General features: G+C 50.9%; 1 protein-coding gene across 1 annotated transcript in view; it reads left to right on the top strand.

Annotated features, from left to right (window-relative positions):
• LOC142302551 (potassium voltage-gated channel subfamily KQT member 1-like) overlaps positions 1–25,081 on the top strand; it is a 62,775-nt gene that overhangs the window by 34,630 nt on the left and 3,064 nt on the right. Inside the window, exons 4-17 of the mRNA XM_075343658.1 lie at positions 6,917–7,043; positions 7,579–7,657; positions 8,417–8,513; positions 11,298–11,438; positions 11,744–11,854; positions 11,997–12,092; positions 12,165–12,293; positions 18,085–18,286; positions 18,480–18,539; positions 18,621–18,735; positions 21,441–21,516; positions 21,634–21,728; positions 21,847–21,887; positions 22,027–22,088. Of these exons, the coding sequence (XP_075199773.1) occupies positions 6,917–7,043; positions 7,579–7,657; positions 8,417–8,513; positions 11,298–11,438; positions 11,744–11,854; positions 11,997–12,092; positions 12,165–12,293; positions 18,085–18,286; positions 18,480–18,539; positions 18,621–18,735; positions 21,441–21,516; positions 21,634–21,728; positions 21,847–21,887; positions 22,027–22,088 (1,431 nt within the window). The remainder of the gene's footprint in view (positions 1–6,916; positions 7,044–7,578; positions 7,658–8,416; positions 8,514–11,297; positions 11,439–11,743; positions 11,855–11,996; positions 12,093–12,164; positions 12,294–18,084; positions 18,287–18,479; positions 18,540–18,620; positions 18,736–21,440; positions 21,517–21,633; positions 21,729–21,846; positions 21,888–22,026; positions 22,089–25,081) is intronic.

Raw genomic sequence — 25,081 nt, 5'->3', positions numbered from 1 at the left:
TTATAGGCAGGTGTTGGTGATCATAACTAGCTCTGATCTCTGCTGTTACAGGCAGGTGTTGGTGATCATAACTAGCTCTGATCTCTGCTGTTACAGGCAGGTGTTGGTGATCATAACTAGCTCTGATCTCTGCTGTTACAGGCAGGTGTTGGTAATCATAACTAGCTCTGATCTCTGCTGTTTTAGGCAGGTGTTGGTGATCATAACTAGCTCTGATCTCTGCTGTTTTAGGCAGGTGTTGGTGATCATAACTAGCTCTGATCTCTGCTGTTACAGGCAGGTGTTGGTGATCATAACTAGCTCTGATCTCTGCTGTTATAGGCAGGTGTTGGTCATCATAAATAGCTCTGATCTCTGCTGTTATAGGCAGGTGTTGGTGATCATAACTAGCTCTGATCTCTGCTGTTACAGGCAGGTGTTGGTGATCATAACTAGCTCTGATCTCTGCTGTTACAGGCAGGTGTTGGTAATCATAACTAGCTCTGATCTCTGCTGTTTTAGGCAGGTGTTGGTGATCATAACTAGCTCTGATCTCTGCTGTTACAGGCAGGTGTTGGTGATCATAACTAGCTCTGATCTCTGCTGTTATAGGCAGGTGTTGGTCATCATAAATAGCTCTGATCTCTGCTGTTATAGGCAGGTGTTGGTGATCATAAATAGCTCTGATCTCTGCTGTTACAGGCAGGTGTTGGTGATCATAACTAGCTCTGATCTCTGCTGTTACAGGCAGGTGTTGGTGATCATAACTTGCTCTGATCTCTGCTGTTACAGGCAGGTGTTGGTCATCATAAATAGCTCTGATCTCTGCTGTTATAGGCAGGTGTTGGTGATCATAACAAGCTCTGATCTCTGCTGTTACAGGCAGGTGTTGGTGATCATAACTAGCTCTGATCTCTGCTGTTACAGGCAGGTGTTGGTGATCATAACTAGCTCTGATCTCTGCTGTTACAGGCAGGTGTTGGTGATCAGAACTAGCTCTGATCTCTGCTGTTACAGGCAGGTGTTGGTAATCATAACTAGCTCTGATCTCTGCTGTTTTAGGCAGGTGTTGGTGATCATAACTAGCTCTGATCTCTGCTGTTACAGGCAGGTGTTGGTGATCATAACTAGCTCTGATCTCTGCTGTTATAGGCAGGTGTTGGTCATCATAAATAGCTCTGATCTCTGCTGTTATAGGCAGGTGTTGGTGATCATAAATAGCTCTGATCTCTGCTGTTACAGGCAGGTGTTGGTGATCATAACTACCTCTGATCTCTGCTGTTACAGGCAGGTGTTGGTGATCATAACTAGCTCTGATCTCTGCTGTTACAGGCAGGTGTTGGTGATCAGAACTAGCTCTGATCTCTGCTGTTACAGGCAGGTGTTGGTGATCATAACTAGCTCTGATCTCTGCTGTTACAGGCAGGTGTTGGTGATCATAACTAGCTCTGATCTCTGCTGTTACAGGCAGGTGTTGGTAATCATAACTAGCTCTGATCTCTGCTGTTTTAGGCAGGTGTTGGTGATCATAACTAGCTCTGATCTCTGCTGTTACAGGCAGGTGTTGGTGATCATAACTAGCTCTGATCTCTGCTGTTATAGGCAGGTGTTGGTCATCATAAATAGCTCTGATCTCTGCTGTTATAGTCAGGTGTTGGTGATCATAAATAGCTCTGATCTCTGCTGTTACAGGCAGGTGTTGGTGATCATAACTAGCTCTGATCTCTGCTGTTACAAGCAGGTGTTGGTGATCATAACTAGCTCTGATCTCTGCTGTTACAGGCAGTTGTTGGTCATCATAAATAGCTCTGATCTCTGCTGTTATAGGCAGGTGTTGGTGATCATAACTAGCTCTGATCTCTGCTGTTACAGGCAGGTGTTGGTGATCAGAACTAGCTCTGATCGCTGCTGTTACAGGCAGGTGTTGGTGATCAGAACTAGCTCTGATCTCTGCTGTTACAGGCAGGTGTTGGTGATCAGAACTAGCTCTGATCTCTGCTGTTACAGGCAGGTGTTGGTGATCATAACTAGCTCTGATCTCTGCTGTTACAGGCAGGTGTTGGTCATCATAAATAGCTCTGATCTCTGCTGTTATAGGCAGGTGTTGGTGATCATAAATAGCTCTGATCTCTGCTGTTATAGGCAGGTGTTGGTGATCATAACTAGCTCTGATCTCTGCTCTTATATGCAGGTGTTGGTGATCATAACTAGTTCTGATCTCTCCTGTCATAGGCAGGTGTTGGTAATCATAACTAGCTCTGATCTCTGCTGTTACAGGCAGGTGTTGGTGATCATACCTAGCTCTGATCTCTGCTGTTATAGGCAGGTGTTGGTGATCATAACTAGCGCTGATCTCTGCTGTTACAGGCAGGTGTTGGTGATCATAACTAGTTCTGATCTCTCCTGTTATAGGCAGGTGTTGGTGATCATAACTAGCTCTGATCTCTGCTGTTACAGGCAGGTGTTGGTGATCATAACTAGCTCTGATCTCTGCTGTTACAGGCAGGTGTTGGTGATCATAACTAGCTCTGATCTCTGCTGTTACAGGCAGGTGTTGGTCATCATAAATAGCTCTGATCTCTGCTGTTATAGGCAGGTGTTGGTGATCATAACTACCTCTGATCTCTGCTGTTACAGGCAGGTGTTGGTAATCATAACTAGCTCTGATCTCTGCTGTTATAGGCAGGTGTTGGTGATCATAACTAGCTCTGATCTCTGCTGTTACAGGCAGGTGTTGGTGATCATACCTAGCTCTGATCTCTGCTGTTATAGGCAGGTGTTGGTGATCATAACTAGCTCTGATCTCTGCTCTTATAGGCAGGTGTTGGTGATCATAACTAGCTCTGATCTCTCCTGTTACAGGCAGGTGTTGGTGATCATAACTAGCGCTGATCTCTGCTGTTACAGGCAGGTGTTGGTGATCATAACTAGCTCTGATCTCTGCTGTTATAGGCAGGTGTTGGTGATCATAAATAGCTCTGATCTCTGCTGTTACAGGCAGGTGTTGGTGATCATAACTAGCTCTGATCTCTGCTGTTACAGGCAGGTGTTGGTGATCATAACTAGCTCTGATCTCTGCTGTTACAGGCAGGTGTTGGTCATCATAAATAGCTCTGATCTCTGCTGTTATAGGCAGGTGTTGGTGATCATAACTAGCTCTGATCTCTGCTGTTACAGGCAGGTGTTGGTGATCATAACTAGCTCTGATCTCTGCTGTTACAGGCAGGTGTTGGTGATTAGAACTAGCTCTGATCGCTGCTGTTACAGGCAGGTGTTGGTGATCAGAACTAGCTCTGATCTCTGCTGTTACAGGCAGGTGTTGGTGATCAGAACTAGCTCTGATCTCTGCTGTTACAGGCAGGTGTTGGTGATCATAACTAGCTCTGATCTCTGCTGTTACAGGCAGGTGTTGGTCATCATAAATAGCTCTGATCTCTGCTGTTATAGGCAGGTGTTGGTGATCATAAATAGCTCTGATCTCTGCTGTTATAGGCAGGTGTTGGTGATCATACCTAGCTCTGATCTCTGCTGTTATAGGCAGGTGTTGGTGATCATAAATAGCTCTGATCTCTGCTCTTATATGCAGGTGTTCGTGATCATAACTAGTTCTGATCTCTCCTGTTATAGGCAGGTGTTGGTAATCATAACTAGCTCTGATCTCTGCTGTTACAGGCAGGTGTTGGTGATCATACCTAGCTCTGATCTCTGCTGTTATAGGCAGGTGTTGGTGATCATAACTAGCTCTGATCTCTGCTGTTACAGGCAGGTGTTGGTGATCATATCTAGCTCTGATCTCTGCTGTTACAGGCAGGTGTTGGTGATCATAACTAGCTCTGATCTCTGCTGTTTTAGGCAGGTGTTGGTGATCATAACTAGCTCTGATCTCTGCTGTTACAGGCAGGTGTTGGTGATCATAACTAGCTCTGATCTCTGCTGTTACAGGCAGGTGTTGGTGATCATAACTAGCTCTGATCTCTGCTGTTACAGGCAGGTGTTGGTGATCATAACTAGCTCTGATCTCTGCTGTTACAGGCGGTGTATTTGACTAGAGCTGCTGACCGTCCTCCAAGACTAGTTCCAGGCACCCAGTCCCAATACCCTGCGACCGGGTCTCCGACTCCTCCGGGCCCAGACCACCGTCTGTGACCCAACCTTTAACTCCCCGGGAGCCACACGCTCCCCCTATCTCCTCATTGCTCGAGGGCTACTATTCAACTCCTCTCTATTTCCTTCCAACAGTCTGTCTGACCCCTAGGTGGGTGGCCCTATTGTCACGGGCGGCGGGGCGCGCTCACCATGCTCGGGTCCAGGGCTTCTGCTGCTCGGTGGCTCGAGCGGTGGGCCGGACCCGGAGACTCGAGCGTTGCTCGTGAGTGAAAAGGGATGGTTTTGGTTAGGGAGATTGTTCGTGACGCCACCCACGGGACGTGGTGATGATGGCACCACCGCTGCTGGTAACGGGGATCCCGGGAGAGATGGTAGGGAGCAGCTGGGATGTTGTCCCCTCAGTGGGTAGGGGGTTTGGTGATCCCGGGGCCCGGTGGTGTGACGAGGAGGCTGGACGGCTGGGGTGCAGGGACTGCGCAGCGCGGTGCCGGACCGCACTGATGTACTCACTCAGACAATCACTGACAAAGTCTCTGGTAAACCAAAACGGCCGGATGGACGGGTCCCGCAGCCGGCTGCAGTGCTGTTGTTGTGCTCTCCCCGGACGGCTGATGGCAGCTGTCTTTCCCTGCACCGTTGTAAACTGTGTTGACTCCAATGGTTCCCCAAACGGTAGTCCGCTCCCCGGCGTATAGGTACCGTAGGAGAGCCCTTTTGCCCGCAGGTGCTGGCCCTTGGATCTCTAGCCTGTGGCGGTGGCTGTATATCCTCACGGTGTGAGCGGTTGCCTTCTGACGGGACTTGGGTAGTTAGGGAACCCCTGGGGTTCCTGTCACTCTCGGATCTGACTATTGTTGGCGGCTCCAAGCCTGGTCAGGGTCCGAAGGCCCTGCCTGTGTGCTTAACTTCACTCCGCTCCTCGGTTCGGTACCGGTGGGCCAACGCCCGACCCCGGTCCTACGGTTCCGCAGAGTTCCGCTGACTCCTGCAGACGGCCACCACCGTCTGCCAACCTTGCTCCAACCCAGCCACGTCAGTAGTTTACTCCTTTCACTTCTACCTCCACAACTATTCTGACTCCTTTTCCCGCCTCCAGGACTGTGAACTCCTCGATGGGCGGGGCCAACCACCTGGCTCCACCCCACCTGGTGTGGACATCGGCCCCTGGAGGGAGGCAACAAGGGTTTTTGTCTGACTGCTGTAACTGCCTAGGGTGGGGTGTGTGTGTGTGTTGTTACCTGTGACCCCTGACTAGTCCAGGGCGTCACACTATTCCAGCTCAGCAGCCCACTGGTGTGTCTGACAGGGTGTGGTGTAAGGTGTGAATGGGATTTTGGATGCTGATGGAGGCAGTTCTGTAAGTTGGGAACCCAGAACCATGGGGGGTGGGTTAAGTCCTGCACTTAGAGAAAAAGAGCGTGCAGTACCCTGTGACGACCTGACTAGTCCAGGGGCGTCACATTGGTGATCATAACTAGCTCTGATGTCCGCTGTTTTAGGCAGGTGTTGGTGATGATAAATAGCTCTGATCTCTGCTGTTTTAGCCAGGTGTTGGTGATCATAACTAGCTCTGATCTCAGCTGTTACAGGCAGGTGTTGGTGATCAGACTTAGCTCTGATCTCTGCTGTTATAGGCAGGTGTTGGTGATTATAACTAGCTCTGATCTCAGCTGTTATAGGCAGGTGTTGGTGATCAGACATAGCTCTGATCTCAGCTGCTTTAGGCAGGTGTTGATGATCATAACTAGCTCTGATCTCAGCTGTTTTAGGCAGGTGTTGGTGATCATAACTAGCTCTGATCTCTGCTGTTACAGGCAGGTGTAGATGATCATAACTAGCTCTGATCTCAGCTGTTTTAGGCAGGTGTTGGTGATCAGACTTAGCTCTGATCTCAGCTGTTTTAGGCAGGTGTTGGTGATCAGACTTAGCTCTGATCTCAGCTGTTTTAGGCAGGTGTTGGTGATCAGACTTAGCTCTGATCTCAGCTGCTTTAGGCAGGTGTTGGTGATCATAACTAGCTCTGATCTCAGCTGTTATAGGCAGGTGTTGGTGATCATAACTAGCTCTGATCTCTGCCATTTTAGGCAGGTGTTGGTGATTATAACTAGCTCTGATCTCTGCCGTTTTAGGCAGGTGTTGGTGATCATAACTAGCTCTGATCTCTGCTGTTATAGGCAGGTGTTGGTGATTATAACTAGCTCTGATCTCAGATGTTATAGGCAGGTGTTGGTGATCAGACATAGCTCTGATCTCAGCTGCTTTAGGCAGGTGTTGATGATCATAACTAGCTCTGATCTCTGCTGCTTTAGGCAGGTGTTGGTGATCATAACTAGCTCTGATCTCAGCTGTTATAGGCAGGTGTTGGTGATCATAACTAGCTCTGATCTCTGCCATTTTAGGCAGGTGTTGGTGATTATAACTAGCTCTGATCTCTGCCGTTTTAGGCAGGTGTTGGTGATCATAACTAGCTCTGATCTCAGCTGTTATAGGCAGGTGTTGGTGATCATAACTAGCTCTGATCTCTGCCATTTTAGGCAGGTGTTGGTGATTATAACTAGCTCTGATCTCTGCCGTTTTAGGCAGGTGTTGGTGATCATAACTAGCTCTGATCTCAGCTGTTATAGGCAGGTGTTGGTGATTATACACAGCTCTGATTTCGGCTGTTACAGACTTGTCCCATCTATGCAACATGACTCCTGAGCCCGCGTTATACACAGACTTCGTATGTTAGGAAGAGGTTAATGTCTGCCATGCTCATAAAGGTTGTCATTCCCAGATCTTTAATAGCGCAGCCCCCCTGGTGGTCTCTTTAACCCTTTGTGTCTTGCAGGAGATCGTCCTGGTGGTCTTCTTCGGTGCTGAGTATCTGGTGCGGCTGTGGTCGGCCGGCTGTCGCAGTAAATATGTCGGCTTCAAGGGGCGGATACGCTTTGCTCGGAAGCCAATCTCTATAATTGGTGAGCGGCCATATTGGATGTAGAACCCAATTCTGGCTATAGGGTTACCTGGTCACACGAGTCGCCCGTCAGGCAGATGTATAGGGCACGATGACACATGGCGCTGATGGATCCCGCTGACAGCGGGCGCCGTGTACGTTGGTTTTGGTGACAGACGCACTGAGGTCTTGTTTCTCCCAGGGCTGTAGAGGCTGCAGCTACATCCGGGGCCACGGACAGCAGACAAGACCCTCAGCCACATAAGACCCTCAGCCACATAAGACCCCCGGGGTAATATGTGCCCCACACGGCATAACATGCACCCAAAGTGCCGGGAGTCACAGGATCCCACCACCAGGGTCACCAATCCTGGACCAGTTTTGCCCCTTTGGTACCACCCGGATTCTAGATTTATTACCATGACTACAAATTTAATCCAGAACCTGAGACCAGAACTATATAACATCTATATAACATCTATATAACATCTATATAACATCTATATAACATCTATATAACACCTAAATAACACCTATATAACATCTCTCCCCCCCAGATCTCATCGTGGTCATCGCCTCCATCATTGTGCTCAGCGTGGGCTCCAATGGGCAGGTCTTCGCCACCTCTGCCATTAGGTTGGTGAGTTTTTTGGGCTCCAGGATTTATACACAATGATATTAACAGCAGAATAGCGAGTGCAGCTCTGGAGTATAATACAGGAGGTAACTCAGGATCAGTAATGTAATGTATGTACACAGTGACTGCAGCAGCAGAATAGTGAGTGCAGCTCTGGAGGATAATACAGGATGTAGCTCAGGATCAGTAATGTAATGTATGTACACAGTGACTGCAGCAGCAGAATAGTGAGTGCAGCTCTGGAGGATAATACAGGATGTAACTCAGTATCAGTAATGTAATGTATGTACACAGTGACTGCACCAGCAGAATAGTGAGTGCAGCTCTGGAGTATAATACAGGAGGTAACTCAGGATCAGTAATGTAATGTATGTACACAGTGACTGCAGCAGCAGAATAGTGAGTGCAGCTCTGGAGTATAATACAGGACGTAGCTCAGGATCAGTAATGTATGTACACAGTGACTGCACCAGCAGAATAGTGAGTGCAGCTCTGGAGGATAATACAGGATGTAACTCAGTATCAGTAATGTAATGTATGTACACAGTGACTGCACCAGCAGAATAGTGAGTGCAGCTCTGGAGTATAATACAGGACGTAGCTCAGGATCAGTAATGTATGTACACAGTGACTGCACCAGCAGAATAGTGAGTGCAGCTCTGGAGGATAATACAGGATGTAGCTCAGGATCAGTAGTTATTTAGGATTCTGTATTTTTCCTGACATCTCGTTTTCTCATTCATTCTCCTCTTCTGTAGGGGGATCCGGTTCCTGCAGATCCTCCGCATGCTACATGTAGATCGACAGGGAGGAACATGGAGACTTCTGGGATCTGTAGTGTTCATTCATCGGCAGGTGAGGACGCACGTATCTTACCGGCCGCCTTCCTCCCCTGTCAGTCCTTATTCTCTGGCCGCCTTCCTCCCCTGTCAGTCCTTATTCTCTGGCCGCCTTCCTCCCCTGTCAGTCCTTATTCTCTGGTCGCCTTCCTCCCCCGTTAGTCCTTATTCTCTGGCCGCCTTCCTCCCCTGTCAGTCCTTATTCTCTGGCCGCCTTCCTCCCCTGTCAGTCCTTATTCTCTGGTCGCCTTCCTCCCCCGTTAGTCCTTATTCTCTGGCCGCCTTCCTCCCCCGTCAGTCCTTATTCTCCGGTCGCCTTCTTCCCCCGTCAGTCCTTATTCTCTGGTCGCCTTCCTCCCCCGTTAGTCCTTATTCTCTGGCCGCCTTCCTCCCCCGTCAGTCCTTATTCTCTGGCCGCCTTCCTCCCCCGTTAGTCCTTATTCTCTGGCCGCCTTCCTCCCCCGTCAGTCCTTATTCTCTGGCCGCCTTCCTCCCCCGTCAGTCCTTATTCTCTGGCCGCCTTCCTCCCCTGTCAGTCCTTATTCTCTGGTCGCCTTCCTCCCCCGTTAGTCCTTATTCTCTGGCCGCCTTCCTCCCCCGTCAGTCCTTATTCTCTGGCCGCCTTCCTCCCCCGTCAGTCCTTATTCTCTGGTCGCCTTCCTCCCCCGTTAGTCCTTATTCTCTGGCCGCCTTCCTCCCCTGTCAGTCCTTATTCTCTGGTCGCCTTCCTCCCCCGTTAGTCCTTATTCTCTGGTCGCCTTCCTCCCCCGTTAGTCCTTATTCTCTGGCCGCCTTCCTCCCCCGTCAGTCCTTATTCTCTGGCCGCCTTCCTCCCCCGTCAGTCCTTATTCTCTGGCCGCCTTCCTCCCCTGTCAGTCCTTATTCTCTGGCCGCCTTCCTCCCCCGTCAGTCCTTATTCTCTGGCCGCCTTCCTCCCCCGTCAGTCCTTATTCTCTGGCTGCCTTCCTCCCCCGTCAGTCCTTATTCTCTGGCCGCCTTCCTCTCCTGTCAGTCCTTATTCTCCGTCCGCCTTCCTCCCCCGTCAGTCCTTATTCTCCGTCCGCCTCCCTCCCCCGTCAGTCCTTATTCTCCGTCCGCCTCCCTCCCCCGTCAGTCCTTATTCTCTGGCCGCCTTCCTCCCCCGTCAGTCCTTATTCTCTGGCCGCCTTCCTCCCCCGTCAGTCCTTATTCTCTGGCCGCCTTCCTCCCCCGTCAGTCCTTATTCTCTGGCCGCCTTCCTCCCCCGTCAGTCCTTATTCTCTGGCCGCCTTCCTCCCCCGTCAGTCCTTATTCTCCGTCCGCCTTCCTCCCCCGTCAGTCCTTATTCTCTGGCCGCCTTCCTCCCCCGTCAGTCCTTATTCTCTGGCCGCCTTCCTCCCCCGTCAGTCCTTATTCTCCGGCCGCCTTCCTCTCCTGTCAGTCCTTATTCTCTGGCCGCCTTCCTCCCCCGTCAGTCCTTATTCTCCGGTCGCCTTCCTCCCCTGTCAGTCCTTATTCTCTGGCCGCCTTCCTCCCCTGTCAGTCCTTATTCTCTGGCCGCCTTCCTCCCCGTCAGTCCTTTTTCTCTGGCTGCCTTCCTCCCCCGTCAGTCCTTATTCTCTGGCCGCCTTCCTCCCCCGTCAGTCCTTATTCTCTGGCCGCCTTCCTCCCCGTCAGTCCTTATTCTCTGGCCGCCTTCCTCCCCTGTCAGTCCTTATTCTCTGGCCGCCTTCCTCCCCGTCAGTCCTTATTCTCTGGCTGCCTTCCTCCCCCGTCAGTCCTTATTCTCTGGCCGCCTTCCTCTCCTGTCAGTCCTTATTCTCCGTCCGCCTTCCTCCCCCGTCAGTCCTTATTCTCCGTCCGCCTTCCTCCCCCGTCAGTCCTTATTCTCTGGCCGCCTTCCTCCCCCGTCAGTCCTTATTCTCTGGCCGCCTTCCTCCCCCGTCAGTCCTTATTCTCTGGCCGCCTTTCTCCCCGTCAGTCCTTATTCTCTGGCCGCCTTCCTCCCCCGTCAGTCCTTATTCTCTGGCCGCCTTCCTCCCCCGTCAGTCCTTATTCTCTGGCCACCTTTCTCCCCCGTCAGTCCTTATTCTCTGGCTGCCTTCCTCCCCCGTCAGTCCTTATTCTCTGGCCGCCTTCCTCCCCCGTCAGTCCTTATTCTCTGGCCGCCTTCCTCCCCCGTCAGTCCTTATTCTCTGGCCGCCTTCCTCCCCCGTTAGTCCTTATTCTCTGGCCGCCTTCCTCCCCCGTTAGTCCTTATTCTCTGGCCGCCTTCCTCCCCCGTCAGTCCTTATTCTCTGGCCGCCTTCCTCCCCCGTCAGTCCTTATTCTCTGGCCGCCTTCCTCCCCCGTCAGTCCTTATTCTCTGGCCGCCTTCCTCCCCCGTCAGTCCTTATTCTCTGGCCGCCTTCCTCCCCGTCAGTCCTTATTCTCTGGCTGCCTTCCTCCCCGGTCAGTCCTTATTCTCTGGCCGCCTTCCTCCCCGGTCAGTCCTTATTCTCTGGCCGCCTTCCTCTCCTGTAAGTCCTTATTCTCTGGCCATCTTCCTCCCCGGTCAGTCCTTATTCTCTGGCCGCCTTCCTCCCCGGTCAGTCCTTATTCTCTGGCCGCCTTCCTCTCCTGTAAGTCCTTATTCTCTGGCCATCTTCCTCCCCGTCAGTCCTTATTCTCTGGCCGCCTTCCTCCCCCGTTAGTCCTTATTCTCTGGCCATCTTCCTCCCCGTCAGTCCTTATTCTCTGGGTTAGTGCACATTTCTCGGTGTCATCTTCGGCTCTGATATCCTTCCTTATTTCTCGCTTTGTCGCCGTGTCCTTCCTCCAGGAGTTGATCACCACTCTGTACATTGGATTCTTGGGTCTGATCTTCTCCTCGTACTTCGTCTACTTGGCCGAGAAAGACGCCGTAGACGAGGAAGGCAGGACCGGCTTCTCCAGCTACGCCGACGCCCTCTGGTGGGGAGTGGTGAGTATGACCGCGCCGACTTATATTCCGCACGTTTCTATCATTATCATGTGAGGAAATGTTCACAGACAATATAAACCATTGCATGCGGTCTTCTCTGGTGATGAGCGAGCGTGCTCGGGTACACTCCAGTGCCCCAGCATTTCAGTGCTCGCCCATCACTAGTCAGAAGGAGACAACGTTGCGTTCCCAGTTCTCTGCTGCCCTCTGCAGGAACTTTATAGGAACTGTACCTTACATGTCTATGGGCTGCTGGCTCCGTCCGGTCCCGGCTGTGTGACTCGGCTCAGTCTCCCCTTGCACAGGTCACAGTGACAACCATAGGGTACGGAGATAAAGTCCCGCAGACCTGGATCGGGAAAACCATCGCCTCCTGCTTCTCCGTCTTCGCCATATCCTTCTTTGCTCTTCCAGCCGTAAGTAACATCCACATTACTCCTCATTCCTGATACACTGTAACAAACTGACAGATGTAGGTGATGTTTCCATTCACTGACAGCAAGCAGAGCTGGAAACATTTTCTAGCCATCATTCGACCCCCGTTTTCTCATCTCACAGGGGATTTTGGGCTCCGGTTTTGCTCTAAAGGTTCAGCAGAAGCAAAGACAGAAACATTTCAATCGACAGATCCCGGCGGCGGCGTCACTGATCCAGGTACGGTGTCTGCGGTGGCGGGGACGGCGGGTCCTGAATATCGTATCACGCACCTCACTGTCTCCTGTGCAGACCCTCTGGAGGTGTTACGCCGCCGAAAAGTCCTACAGCTCCACAGCCACATGGAAGATCTACCTGACCCCTCCAGATCAGGGAAGTAAGACGGCGCCGGCGCCACTCAGCCCGGGCTCACGGAGGCAGGTCAGGGCATTCCTGCCAGCTTCAATCCTACACAATATACTTATATATTATAGTTGTATAAATCTGTATGTAGTGAGCTCCCTCTAGTGGTGGCTGTATAATCTGTATGTAGTGAGCTCCCTCTAGTGGTGGCTGTATATATCTGTATGTAGTGAGTTCCCCCTAGTGGTGGCTGTATAAATCTGTATGTAGTGAGCTCCCTCTAGTGGTGGCTGTATAATCTGTATGTAGTGAGCTCCCTCTAGTGGTGGCTGTATAAATCTGTATGTAGTGAGCTCCCTCTAGTGGTGGCTGTATAAATCTGTATGTAGTGAGCTCCCTCTAGTGGTGACTGTATAATATGTATGTAGTGAGCTCCCTCTAGTGGTGGCTGTATAATCTGTATGTAGTGAGCTCCCTCTAGTGGTGGCTGTATAAATCTGTATGTAGTGAGCTCCCTCTAGTGGTGGCTGTATATATCTGTATGTAGTGAGCTCCCTCTAGTGGTGGCTGTATAAATCTGTATGTAGTGAGCTCCCTCTAGTGGTGGCTGTATAATCTGTATGTAGTGAGCTCCCTCTAGTGGTGGCTGTATAAATATGTATGTAGTGAGCTCCCTCTAGTGGTGGCTGTATAATCTGTATGTAGTGAGCTCCCTCTAGTGGTGGCTGTATAATCTGTATGTAGTGAGCTCCCTCTAGTGGTGGCTGTATAATCTGTATGTAGTGAGCTCCCTCTAGTGGTGGCTGTATATTCTGTATGTAGTGAGCTCCCTCTAGTGGCGGCTGTATATTCTGTATGTAGTGAGCTCCCTCTAGTGGTGGCTGAATATTCTGTATGTAGTGAGCTCCCTCTAGTGGTGGCTGTATATTCTGTATGTAGTGAGCTCCCTCTAGTGGTGGCTGTATATTCTGTATGTAGTGAGCTCCCTCTAGTGGTGGCTGTATATTCTGTATGTAGTGAGCTCCCTCTAGTGGTGGCTGTATAATCTGTATGTAGTGAGCCCCCTCTAGTGGTGACTGTATAATATGTATGTAGTGAGCTCCCTCTAGTGGTAGCTGTATAAATCTGTATGTAGTGATCCCCCTCTAGTGGTGGCTGTATAAATCTGTATTTAGTGAGCTCCCTCTAGCAATGGCTGTTTAAATCTGTATGTAGTGAGCTCCCTCTAGTGGTGGCTGTATAAATCTGTATGTAGTGAGCTCCCTCTAGTGGTGGCTGTATAAATCTGTATGTAGTGAGCTCCCTCTAGTGGTGGCTGTATAAATCTGTATGTAATGAGCTCCCTCTAGTGGAGACTGTATAATCTGTATGTAGTGAGCTCCCTCTAGTGGTGGCTGTATAATCTGTATGTAGTGAGCTCCCTCTAGTGGTGGCTGTATAAATCTGAATGTAGTGAGCTCCCTCTAGTGGTGGCTGTATAAATCTGTATGTAGTGAGCTCCCTCTAGTGGTGACTGTATAAAGCTGTATGTAGTGAGCTCCCCCTAGTGGTGACTGTATAAATCTGTATGTAGTGAGCTCCCTCTAGTGGTGGCTGTATAAATCTGTATGTAGTGAGCTCCCTCTAGTGGTGGTTGTATAAATCTGTATGTAGTGAGCTCCCTCTAGTGGTGACTGTATAAATCTGTATGTAGTGAGCTCCCTCTAGTGGAGGCTGTATAAATCTGTATGTAGTGAGCTCCCTCTAGTGGTGGCTGTATAATCTGTATGTAGTGAGCGCCCTCTAGTGGTGGCTGTATAATCTGTATGTAGTGAGCTCCCTCTAGTGGTGGCTGTATAAATCTGTATGTAGTGAGCTCCCTCTAGTGGTGGCTGTATAAATCTGTATGTAGTGAGCTCCCTCTAGTGGAGGCTGTATAAATCTGTATGTAGTGAGCTCCCTCTAGTGGTGGATGTATAAATCTTTATGTAGTGAGCTCCCTCTAGTGGTGGCTGTATAAATCTGTATGTAGTGAGCTCCCTCTAGTGGTGGCTGTATAATCTGTATGTAGTGAGCGCCCTCTAGTGGTGGCTGTATAATCTGTATGTAGTGAGCTCCCTCTAGTGGTGGCTGTATAAATCTGTATGTAGTGAGCTCCTCCCAGTGGTGACTGTATAATCTGTATGTAGTGAGCTCCCTCTAGTGGTGGCTGTATAATCTGTATGTAGTGAGCTCCCTCTAGTGGTGGCTGTATAATCTGTATGTAGTGAGCTTCCTCTAGTGGTGGCTGTATAAATCTGTATGTAGTGAGCTCCCTCTAGTGGTGACTGCATAATCTGTATGTAGTGAGCTCCCTCTAGTGGTGGCTGTATAATCTGTATGTAGTGAGCGCCCTCTAGTGGTGGCTGTATAAATCTGTATGTGGTGAGCTCCCTCTAGTGGTGGCTGTATAATCTGTATGTAGTGAGCTCCCTTTAGTGGTGGCTGTATAAATCTGTATTTAGTGAGCTCCCTCTAGTGGTGGCTGTATAAATCTGTATGTGGTGAGCTCCCTCTAGTGGTGGCTGTATAATCTGTATGTAGTGAGCTCCCTCTAGTAGTGACTGTATAAATCTGTATGTAGTGAGCTCCCTCTAGTGGTGGCTGTATAAATCTGTATGTGGTGAGCTCCCTCTAGTGGTGGCTGTATAATCTGTATGTAGTGAGCTCCCTCTAGTGGTGGCTGTATAAATCTGTATGTAGTGAGCTCCCTCTAGTGGTGACTGTATAAATCTGTATGTAGTGAGGTCCCTCTAGTGGTGGCTGTATAAATCTGTATGTGGTGAGCTCCCTCTAGTGGAGGCTGTATAAATCTGTATGTAGTGAGCTCCCTCTAGTGGTGGCTGTATAAATCTGTATGTAGTGAGCTCCCTCTAGTGGTGGCTGTATAATCTGTATGTAGTGAGCTCCTCTAGTGGTGGCTGTATAAATCTGTATGTGGTGAGCTCCCTCTAGTGGTGGCTGTATAAATCTGTATGTGGTGAGCTCCCTCTAGTGGTGGCTGTATAAATCTGTATTTAGTGAGCTCCCTCTAGTAGTGACTGTATAAATCTGTATGTAGTGAGCTCCCTCTAGTGGTGACTGTATAAATCTGTATGTAGTGAGCTCCCTCTAGTGGTGGCTGTATAAATCTGTATGTAGTGAGCTCCCTCTAGTGGTGGCTGTATAATCTGTATGTAGTGAGCGCCCTCTAGTGGTGGCTGTATAAATCTGTATGTGGTGAGCTCCCTCTAGTGGTGGCTGTATAAATCTGTATGTGGTGAGCTCCCTCTAGTGGTGGCTGTATAATCTGTATGTAGTGAGCTCCCTTTAGTGGTGGCTGTATAAATCTGTATTTAGTGAGCTCCCTCTAGTGGTGGCTGTATAATCTGTATGTAGTGAGCTCCCTCTAGTGCTGGCTGTATAATCTGTATGTAGTGAGCTCCCTCTAGTGGTGACTGTATAATCTGTATGTAGTGAGCTTTCTCTAGTGGTGACTGTATAAATCTGTATGTAGTGAGCTCCCTCTAGTGGTGGCTGTATAATCTGTATGTAGTGAGCTCCCTCTAGTGGTGGCTGTATAATCTGTATGTAGTGAGCTCCCTCTAGTGGTGGCTGTATAAATCTGTATGTAGTGAGCTCCCTCTAGTAGTGGCTGTATAAATCTGTCTGTAGTGAGCTCCCTCTAGTGGTGACTGTATAAATCTGTATGTAGTGAGCTCCCTCTAGTGGTGGCTGTATAATCTGTATGTAGTGAGCTCCCTCTAGTGGTGGCTGTATAAATTTGTATGTAGTGAGCTCCCTCTAGTGGTGGCTGTATAAATCTGTATGTAGTGAGCTCCCTCTAGTGGTGGCTGTATAATCTGTATGTAGTGAGCTCCCTTTAGTGGTGACTGTATAAATCTGTATGTAGTGAGCTCCCTTTAGTGGTGACTGTATAATCTGTATGTAGTGAGCTCCCTTTAGTGGTGACTGTATAATCTGTATGTAGTGAGCTCCCTCTAGTGGTGACTGTATAAATCTGTATGTAGTGAGCTCCCTTTAGTGGTAGCTGTATAAATCTGTATGTAGTGAGCTCCCTCTAGTGGTGGCTGTATAAATCTGTATGTGGTGAGCTCCCTTTAGTGGTGACTGTATAATCTGTATGTAGTGAGCTCCCTTTAGTGGTGACTGTATAATCTGTATGTAGTGAGCTCCCTCTAGTGGTGGCTGAATATTCTGTATGTAGTGAGCTCCCTCTAGTGGTGGCTGTATATTCTGTATGTAGTGAGCTCCCTCTAGTGGTGACTGTATAAATCTGTATGTAGTGAGCTCCCTCTAGTGGTGGCTGTATAAATCTGTATGTGGTGAGCTCCCTTTAGTGGTGACTGTATAATCTGTATGTAGTGAGCTCCCTCTAGTGGTGACTGTATAATCTGTATGTAATGAGCTCCCTCTAGTGGTGGCTGAATATTCTGTATGTAGTGAGCTCCCTCTAGTGGTGGCTGTATATTCTGTATGTAGTGAGCTCCCTCTAGTGGTGACTGTATAAATCTGTATGTAGTGAGCTCCCTCTAGTGGTGGCTGTATAAATCTGTATGTGGTGAGCTCCCTTTAGTGGTGACTGTATAATCTGTATGTAGTGAGCTCCCTTTAGTGGTGACTGTATAATCTGTATGTAGTGAGCTCCCTCTAGTGGTGACTGTATAAATCTGTATGTAGTGAGCTCCCTCTAGTGGTGGCTGTATAAATCTGTATGTGGTGAGCTCCCTCTAGTGGTGACTGTATAAATCTGTATGTAGTGAGCGCCCTCTAGTGGTGGCTGTATAAATCTGTATGTAGTGAGCTCCCTTTAGTGGTGACTGTATAAATCTGTATGTAGTGAGCGCCCTCTAGTGGTGGCTGTATAAATCTGTATGTGGTGAGCTCCCTCTAGTGGTGGCTGTATAATCTGTATGTAGTGAGCTCCCTCTAGTGGTGGCTGTATAAATCTGTATGTAGTGAGCTCCCTCTAGTGGTGGCTGTATAAATCTGTATGTAGTGAGCTCCCTCTAGTGGTGGCTGTATAAATCTGTATGTAGTGAGCTCCCTCTAGTGGTGGCTGTATAATCTGTATGTAGTGAGCTCCCTCTAGTGGTGGCTGTATAAATCTGTATGTAGTGAGCTCCCTCTAGTGGTGGCTGTATAAATCTGTATGTAGTGACCTCCCTCTAGTGGTGGCTGTATAATCTGTATGTAGTGAGCTCCCTCTAGTGGTGGCTGTATAATCTGTATGTAGTGAGCTCCCTCTAGTGGTGGCTGTATAAATCTGTATGTAGTGAGCTCCCTCTAGTGGTGACTGTATAATCTGTATGTAGTGAGCTCCCTCTAGTGGTGGTTGTATAAATCTGTATGTAGTGAGCTCCCTCTAGTGGTGACTGTATAATCTGTATGTAGTGAGCTCCCTCTAGTGGTGGCTGTATAATCTGTATGTAGTGAGCTCCCTCTAGTGGTGGCTGTATAAATCTGTATGTAGTGAGCTTCCTCTAGTGGTGGCTGTATAATCTGTATGTAGTGAGCTCCCTCTAGTGGTGGTTGTATAAATCTGTATGTAGTGAGCTTCCTCTAGTGGTGGCTGTATAATCTGTATGTAGTGAGCTCCCTCTAGTGGTGGCTGTATAATCTGTATGTAGTGAGCTCCCTCTAGTGGTGGCTGTATAAATCTGTATGTAGTGAGCTCCCTCTAGTGGTGGCTGTATAAATCTGTATGTAGTGAGCTCCCTCTAGTGGTGGCTGTATAAATCTGTATGTAGTGAGCTCCCTCTAGTGGTGACTGTATAATCTGTATGTAGTGAGCTCCCTCTAGTGGTGGCTGTATAAATTTGGTGACTGAAATTCCTTCCTCTTCCCCCAGAACAGAAGAAGTAAGAAGAAAACCAAGTCTGTACATGAGGCCCTTGTCACCCCCACAAGTCCGACACTTGCCCCACTATGCCTTACCCCGATCACACGGGGGCCCCGCGTCTGCTCCCCAGAGAATGCGCTGTCTGTGCCTCACATCACCTATCAACATACGGAGGGCGAGAAGAGAGACATGGACTTCCAGGGGCCGGCAGGTAGGGGGCAGACGGGGTCTGGACAGGTGCTGTCCCTTTAAATGTCCTCTTTCGCGTCCCTGATCAGCTATGACCACGGTGGATGGGGACATCTAGTGGTCATTGCTGGTCCTGCGCTCGGCTGTCTCTGATGCCTCGGTGCTCTGTTTCCTCTGCTCTCTGCCCTGTCATCCTCTCTCTTCCTCTTTGACAGGTCGCTGTCGGTCTTGGTCTACCCTCTCTATCTGCACGTCTCTTAGCTCCTCTGTACAAGGTATTGTGCGCTCCAGCAGGAAGCAGAGGATTGTGTTTGCAGCTTTGGCTGTGACTGGAGTAATCCTCGGTTTCTCCACAGGGAGAGGTCGAACGGACGGATCTCTGCCGGATATTTCCAGGACTAACAGCTACACTGACGACATGGACGCGATGAGCGAGGAGAGCTCTCTGCCGGCGGCGACAGAGATATCACAGTAAGGCTCTGGCGGAGGGAGGGGGACAATCTGACCGGATCTGTAAAGGGGGCACTACACAGAAGCCGCAGGTCTCCGGGCAGAGATCTCTGTACATTATACTCCCATCTGTGCTGAGAAAACTCCTCTGATCCTAAAAAAGATGGGGGAGGGAGAGGAGGGGGATGCGGCTGCAGCTGCCTTCACTTTGTGCTGCGAGAGGGAGGGAAGAGATTTCATTTTTGCTTTGGAAATGATCCTCAGAATCGGCACCCCCGGTGTCCATGTGGCTGTGCCAGGTACTGCAGCCGAAGAGAACAGAGCTCACCTGCAGTTCCACATACAGCCACAAGGCCATGTGGCGCTGTTCCTGACGGCCGCTGCCTTCTGCTTAGTGCCCCTGTGTCTCCTGTATATGACTCTGCGTACATGCGCCCCGTGTAACCACTGTTCTTTATCCCCCCGGCAGCTCCATGAGCAGGTGAGGGCATCCGCAGGAACACGAGGTATAAAAGTGGAGCTTCAGATCAACGTTATTTGATGGATTTATATATATAAAAAAAAGTTCTGCAGTTTTCAAGACCTCTGCTCGCTGTCAGTGAATGGGATTTTAAGAAAAAGAAACATCCAAACGCTGAAATCTGACAGTGATCTGGCTGTCTCACAGCTGAGGGTTTGTCACAGTCGCAGACGATCCGGAGCTCATTTATTTCTTGGGCTCCTGCTGCTACCAATACATTGTAATCCACTTTTATACGCGCTCCTGTGGTTTGTAGTGAGCGTGCTCCGAGTGTGCATGCAGCCTCTGTGTGAACGGGACTTGCAGTTTTACGCTTCTAGTGTCCCCTGAACCCCAATATTCTACTAAACTGAATATAGTCACCACAAATCTAGTCAGGACTGACACAAGGGGGGCTCAATGCTACTGATTACAATCAAGTCTTCTCCAGTGTGTCTGCTGCAGTGCTTACCAGTGCGTCTGTGCTGCAGTGCTTACCAGTGCGTCTGTGCTGCAGTGCTTACCAGTGTGTCTGTGCTGCAGTGCTTACCAGTGTGTCTGTGCTGCAGTGCTTACCAGTGTGTCTGTGCTGCAGTACTTACCAGTGTGTCTGTGCTGCAGTACTTACCTGTGTGTCTGTGCTGCAGTACTTACCAGTGTGTCTGCACTGCAGTACTTACCAGTGTGTCTGTGCTGCAGTACTTACCAGTGTGTCTGTGTTGCAGTACTTACCAGTGTGTCTGTGCTGCAGTACTTACCAGTATGTCTGTGCTGCAGTACTTACCTGTGTGCCTGTGCTGCAGTACTTACCCGTGTATCTGCGCTGCAGTACTTACCTGTGTGTCTGCGCTGCAGTACTTACCAGTGTGTCTGTGCTGCAGTACTTACCAGTGTGTCTGTGTTGCAGTACTTACCAGTGTGCCTGTGCTGCAGTACTTACCAGTGTGTCTGTGCTGCAGTACTTACCTGTGTGCCTGTGCTGCAGTACTTACCAGTGTGTCTGTGTTGCAGTACTTACCAGTGTGCCTGTGCTGCAGTACTTACCAGTGTGTCTGTGCTGCAGTACTTACCTGTGTGTCTGTGCTGCAGTACTTACCTGTGTGCCTGCGCTGCAGTACTTACCTGTGTGTCTGCGGTGCAGTACTTACCAGTGTGTCTGTGCTGCAGTACTTACCCGTGTATCTGCGCTGCAGTACTTACCTGTGTGTCTCTGCTGCAGTACTTACCTGTGTGTCTGTGCTGCAGTACTTACCTGTGTGCTTGTGCTGCAGTACTTACCTGTGTGCTTGTGCTGCAGTACTTACCTGTGTGTCTGTGCTGCAGTACTTACCAGTGTGTTTGCGCTGCAGTACTTACCATTGTGTCTGCGCTGCAGTACTTACCAGTGTGTCTGTGCTGCAGTACTTACCAGTGTGTCTGTGCTGCAGTACTTACCAGTGTGTCTGTGCTGCAGTACTTACCAGTGTGTCTGTGCTGCAGTACTTACCAGTGTGCCTGTGCTGCAGTACTTACCTGTCTGTGTGCGGTGCAGTACTTACCAGTGTGTCTGTGCTGCAGTACTTACCAATGTGCCTGCGCTGCAGTACTTACCAGTGTGTCTGTGCTGCAGTACTTACCAGTGTGTCTGTGCTGCAGTACTTACCAGTGTGTCTGTGCTGCAGTACTTACCAGTGTGCCTGTGCTGCAGTACTTACCTGTCTGTGTGCGGTGCAGTACTTACCAATGTGTCTGTGCTGCAGTACTTACCAATGTGCCTGTGCTGCAGTACTTACCAGTGTGTGTGCGCTGCAGTACTTACCAGTGTGTCTGTGCTGCAGTACTTACCAGTGTGTCTGTGCTGCAGTACTTACCAGTGTGTCTGTGCTGCAGTACTTACCAGTGTGTCTGTGCTGCAGTACTTACCAGTGTGTCTGTGCTGCAGTACTTACCAGTGTGTCTGTGCTGCAGTACTTACCAGTGTGTCTGTGCTGCAGTACTTACCAGTGTGTCTGTGCTGCAGTACTTACCAGTGTGTCTGTGCTACAGTACTTACCTGTGTGTCTGTGCTGCAGTACTTACCAGTGTGATCTCCCTGCACGTCTTATTTGCATTACCATGAGAAGTACCAGTAATGCAGCGGAGGTGGCGTCGGAGACCCCCGATCCCCCCATTATTCCCGCACATCACCACCAGTGCTACCTCCCCCATTAGAATTACGCTGTAGCCAGAGTCTGTTCTTGTGCCGCAGACTGACGGACGCGCACCGGACGGCAGTGAAGGTCACCCGCCGCATGCAGTACTTTGTTGCCCGCAGGAAATTCCAGGTACCAGACCGAGCTGGTTATTGGCTCCGCAGCTGCAGAGCACTATGTGCCTCCCCGCGCTCCGCCCGCCGCAGGCCCTGATACTGTTCTCTCTCCTTTTCTCGCCAACGCTCCCAGCAAGCTCGGAAACCGTACGACGTCCGGGACGTGATTGAGCAATATTCCCAGGGACATCTGAACATGATGGTGCGGATTAAGGAGCTGCAGAGGAGGTAACCGCACAAGTGCTGGAGCAGCAGACGCTGGAGCAGCAGACGCTCGGCCATGTTCTCTGCTGGCGGATTCGGGGCTGACATTAGTGGCACTGACGCTCTCTCCTCTTCTCCGCAGACTGGACCACTCCCTGGGAAAGCCGGGCCTCTTCCTGCCAGGTACATGATGGGATTAGATACATGGCTCAGCAGAGAGTATCACACAGGAGAGGATTAGATACACAGCGCAGCAGGGTGCAGGTTTGCAGTTGCCCCTTTTCCCCCTGTAATCAGCCCCCTCTGATCTTTCTCTCCGCAGAGAAGGGCGTGGACAAGGGCTTCTACACGGTGGGGTCCCGGCTGATGCGTCTGGAGGACAAGGTACTGCGCCGGCTCTCATTGTGGTCCGCCGTGTCAGTGATGAGGTGCCAGGTCCCCTTATTACTCGCCCCCCCCCCCCCGCGCTGACCCCATCTGTCTTCATAAAGCCCCTGATAAAACATGCACCAGGTCTTCAGCTGCCACCAATTACCCCCAGACTCTTCGCCCCTCACCATCCCCGCCGCCGATCCCCCCCGGACCCTTCGCCCCTCACCATCCCCGCCACTGATCTCCCCCCGACCCTTCGCCCCTCACCATCCCAGCCACCGATCCCCCCCGGACCCTTCACCTCTCACTATCCCTGCCACCGATCACCTCTCCGGACCCCTCGCTCCTCACCATCCTCGCCACCGATTTCCCCCCCCAGATCATTTGCCTCTCACCCCCCTGCTCTGCCGATCCCCCCCCAGACCCTTCGCCCCTCACAATCCCCATCACCGATCTTCCTGGACCCTTCACTCCTCACATTCCCGCCGCCGATCTAACTGGGCCTTTCACCCCCCCACCATCTCTGCCACCGATCTACCCGGGCCTTTTGCCCCCCACTTATCCACCACCCACCCAGACCCTTCGGCCCTCACCATCCCCGCTGCCATTTCCCCCGCATCCTTCGCCCCTCACCATCCCCATCACCGATCTCCCTGGACCCTCCGCCCCTCACCATCCCCGCCACTGATCCTCCCCCCCCCCGGACCCTTCGCCCCTCACCATCCCCGCCACTGATCCCCCCCCCGGACCCTTCGCCCCTCACTATCCCCGCCACTGATCCCCCCCCGACCCTTCGCCCCTCACTATCCCCGCCACCGATCCCCCCGGACCCTTCAGCTCTCACTATCCCTGCCACCGATCACCTCTCCGGACCCCTCGCTCCTCACCATCCTCGCCACCGATTCCCCCCCCCCCCCAGATCATTTGCCTCTCACCCCCCTGCTCTGCCGATCCCTCCCCGGACCCTTTGCCCCTGACATTTATGCTACCGATCCCCCCCAGACCCTTCGCCCCTCACAATCCCCATCACCAATCTTCCTGGACCCTTTACTCCTCACATTCCCGTCGCCGATCTAACTGGGCCTTTCACCCCCCCCCCACCATCTCTGCCACCGGTCTACCCGGGCCTTTCGCCCCCCCACCCAGACCCTTCGGCCCTCACCATCCCCGCTGCCATTTCCCCCGCACCCTTCGCCCCTCACGATCCCCATCACCGATCTCCCTGGACCCTCCGCCCCTCACCATCCCCATCACCGATCTCCCTGGACCCTCCGCCCCTCACCATCCCCGCTGCCAATCTCCATGCACCCTTCGCCCCTCACCATCCCCGCTGCCAATCTCCATGCACCCTTCGCCCCTCACCATCCCCGCTGCCAATCTCCATGCACCCTTCGCCCCTCACCATCCCCGCTGCCAATCTCCATGCACCCTTCGCCCCTCACCATCCCCGCTGCCAATCTCCATGCACCCTTCGCCCCTCACCATCCCCGCTGCCAATCTCCATGCACCCTTCGCCCCTCACCATCCCCGCTGCCAATCCCCCCGCACCCTTCGCCCCTCACCATCCCCACTTCGCTGGCAGAGGAACATTTTCCCAGGGCAGAATAATACAGACGAGGACTCAGCCTGGCACACGGAGGGGAGACCTGGGGTCAGCGCCTCGCCCCCCCCCCTCCCCCCGCTCCCATTTACCTCTTGTTCCTAGAAGCACAGAGACCCACTTGGGTGTGTAATTGTGGGGTCTCGCTGGCTGCTGAGCTGGAACGAAGTCTGTCACTTGGCAGTGCCACACAGGCCTGGCATCGCCGGGCAGCTGGATGGGCTGAGTGCGGCCATTGTCTGAGTGTCTAGGAATCAGCCAGACGCCCAGCAGAACGAAGCCCCGAATAATGAGCTCGGACCATTGTTCCCCGCGTCACCCCCAGACCCTGTCCCCAGATCACCCCCAGTAATGGCCTGGACAGCGCAGCGGGCAACTATGCCCCATCCACAGCCCCCCACAACCAGGGGGCACATAGCTCAGCATGTCACCGATCATAGGCTTAGATACATGATCACAGAGGATAGGATTAGATACACAGCTCAGCAGACAGTATCACACACGATAGGATTAGATACACAGCTCAGCAGACAGTATCACACAGTGTGGGATTAGATACATTGCTCTGCAGACAGTATCACACAGTGTGGGATTAGATACATTGCTCTGCAGACAGTATCATAGAGGATAGGATTAGGTACACAGCTCAGCAGACAGTATCACACACGATAGGATTAGATACACAGCTCAGCAGACAGTATCACACATGATGGGATTAGATACACAGCTCAGCAGTCAGTATCACACAGGAGAGGATTCGATACACAGCTCAGCAGACAGTATCACACAGGATAGGATTAGATACACAGCTCAGCAGACAGTATCACACAGGAGAGGATTCGATACACAGCTCAGCAGACAGTATCACACAGGATAGGATTAGATACACAGCTCAGCAGACAGTATCACACAGGAGAGGATTAGCTACACAGCTCAGCAGACAGTATCACACAGGAGAGGATTAGCTACACAGCTCAGCAGACAGTATCACACAGGAGAGGATTAGATACACAGCTCAGCAGACAGTATCACACAGGAGAGGATTAGCTACACAGCTCAGCAGACAGTATCACACAGGAGAGGATTCGATACACAGCTCAGCAGACAGTATCACAGAGGAGAGGATTAGATACATAGCTCAGCAGACAGTATCACACAGGATAGGATTAGATACACAGCTCAGCAGACAGTATCACACAGGATAGGATTAGATACACAGCTCAGCAGACAGTATCACACAGGATAGGATTAGATACACAGCTCAGCAGACAGTATCACACAGGATAGGATTAGATACACAGCTCAGCAGACAGTATCACACAGGAGAGGATTAGATACACAGCTCAGCAGACAGTATCACAGAGGAGAGGATTAGATACATAGCTCAGCAGACAGTTCACACAGG

This window comes from Anomaloglossus baeobatrachus, chromosome 4 (genome assembly GCF_048569485.1).
Source record: "Anomaloglossus baeobatrachus isolate aAnoBae1 chromosome 4, aAnoBae1.hap1, whole genome shotgun sequence".
NCBI lineage: Eukaryota > Metazoa > Chordata > Amphibia > Anura > Aromobatidae > Anomaloglossus > Anomaloglossus baeobatrachus.
The sequence above is the reverse complement of the archived record's forward strand: the minus strand, read 5'-3'. Positions and strand labels throughout refer to the sequence as shown.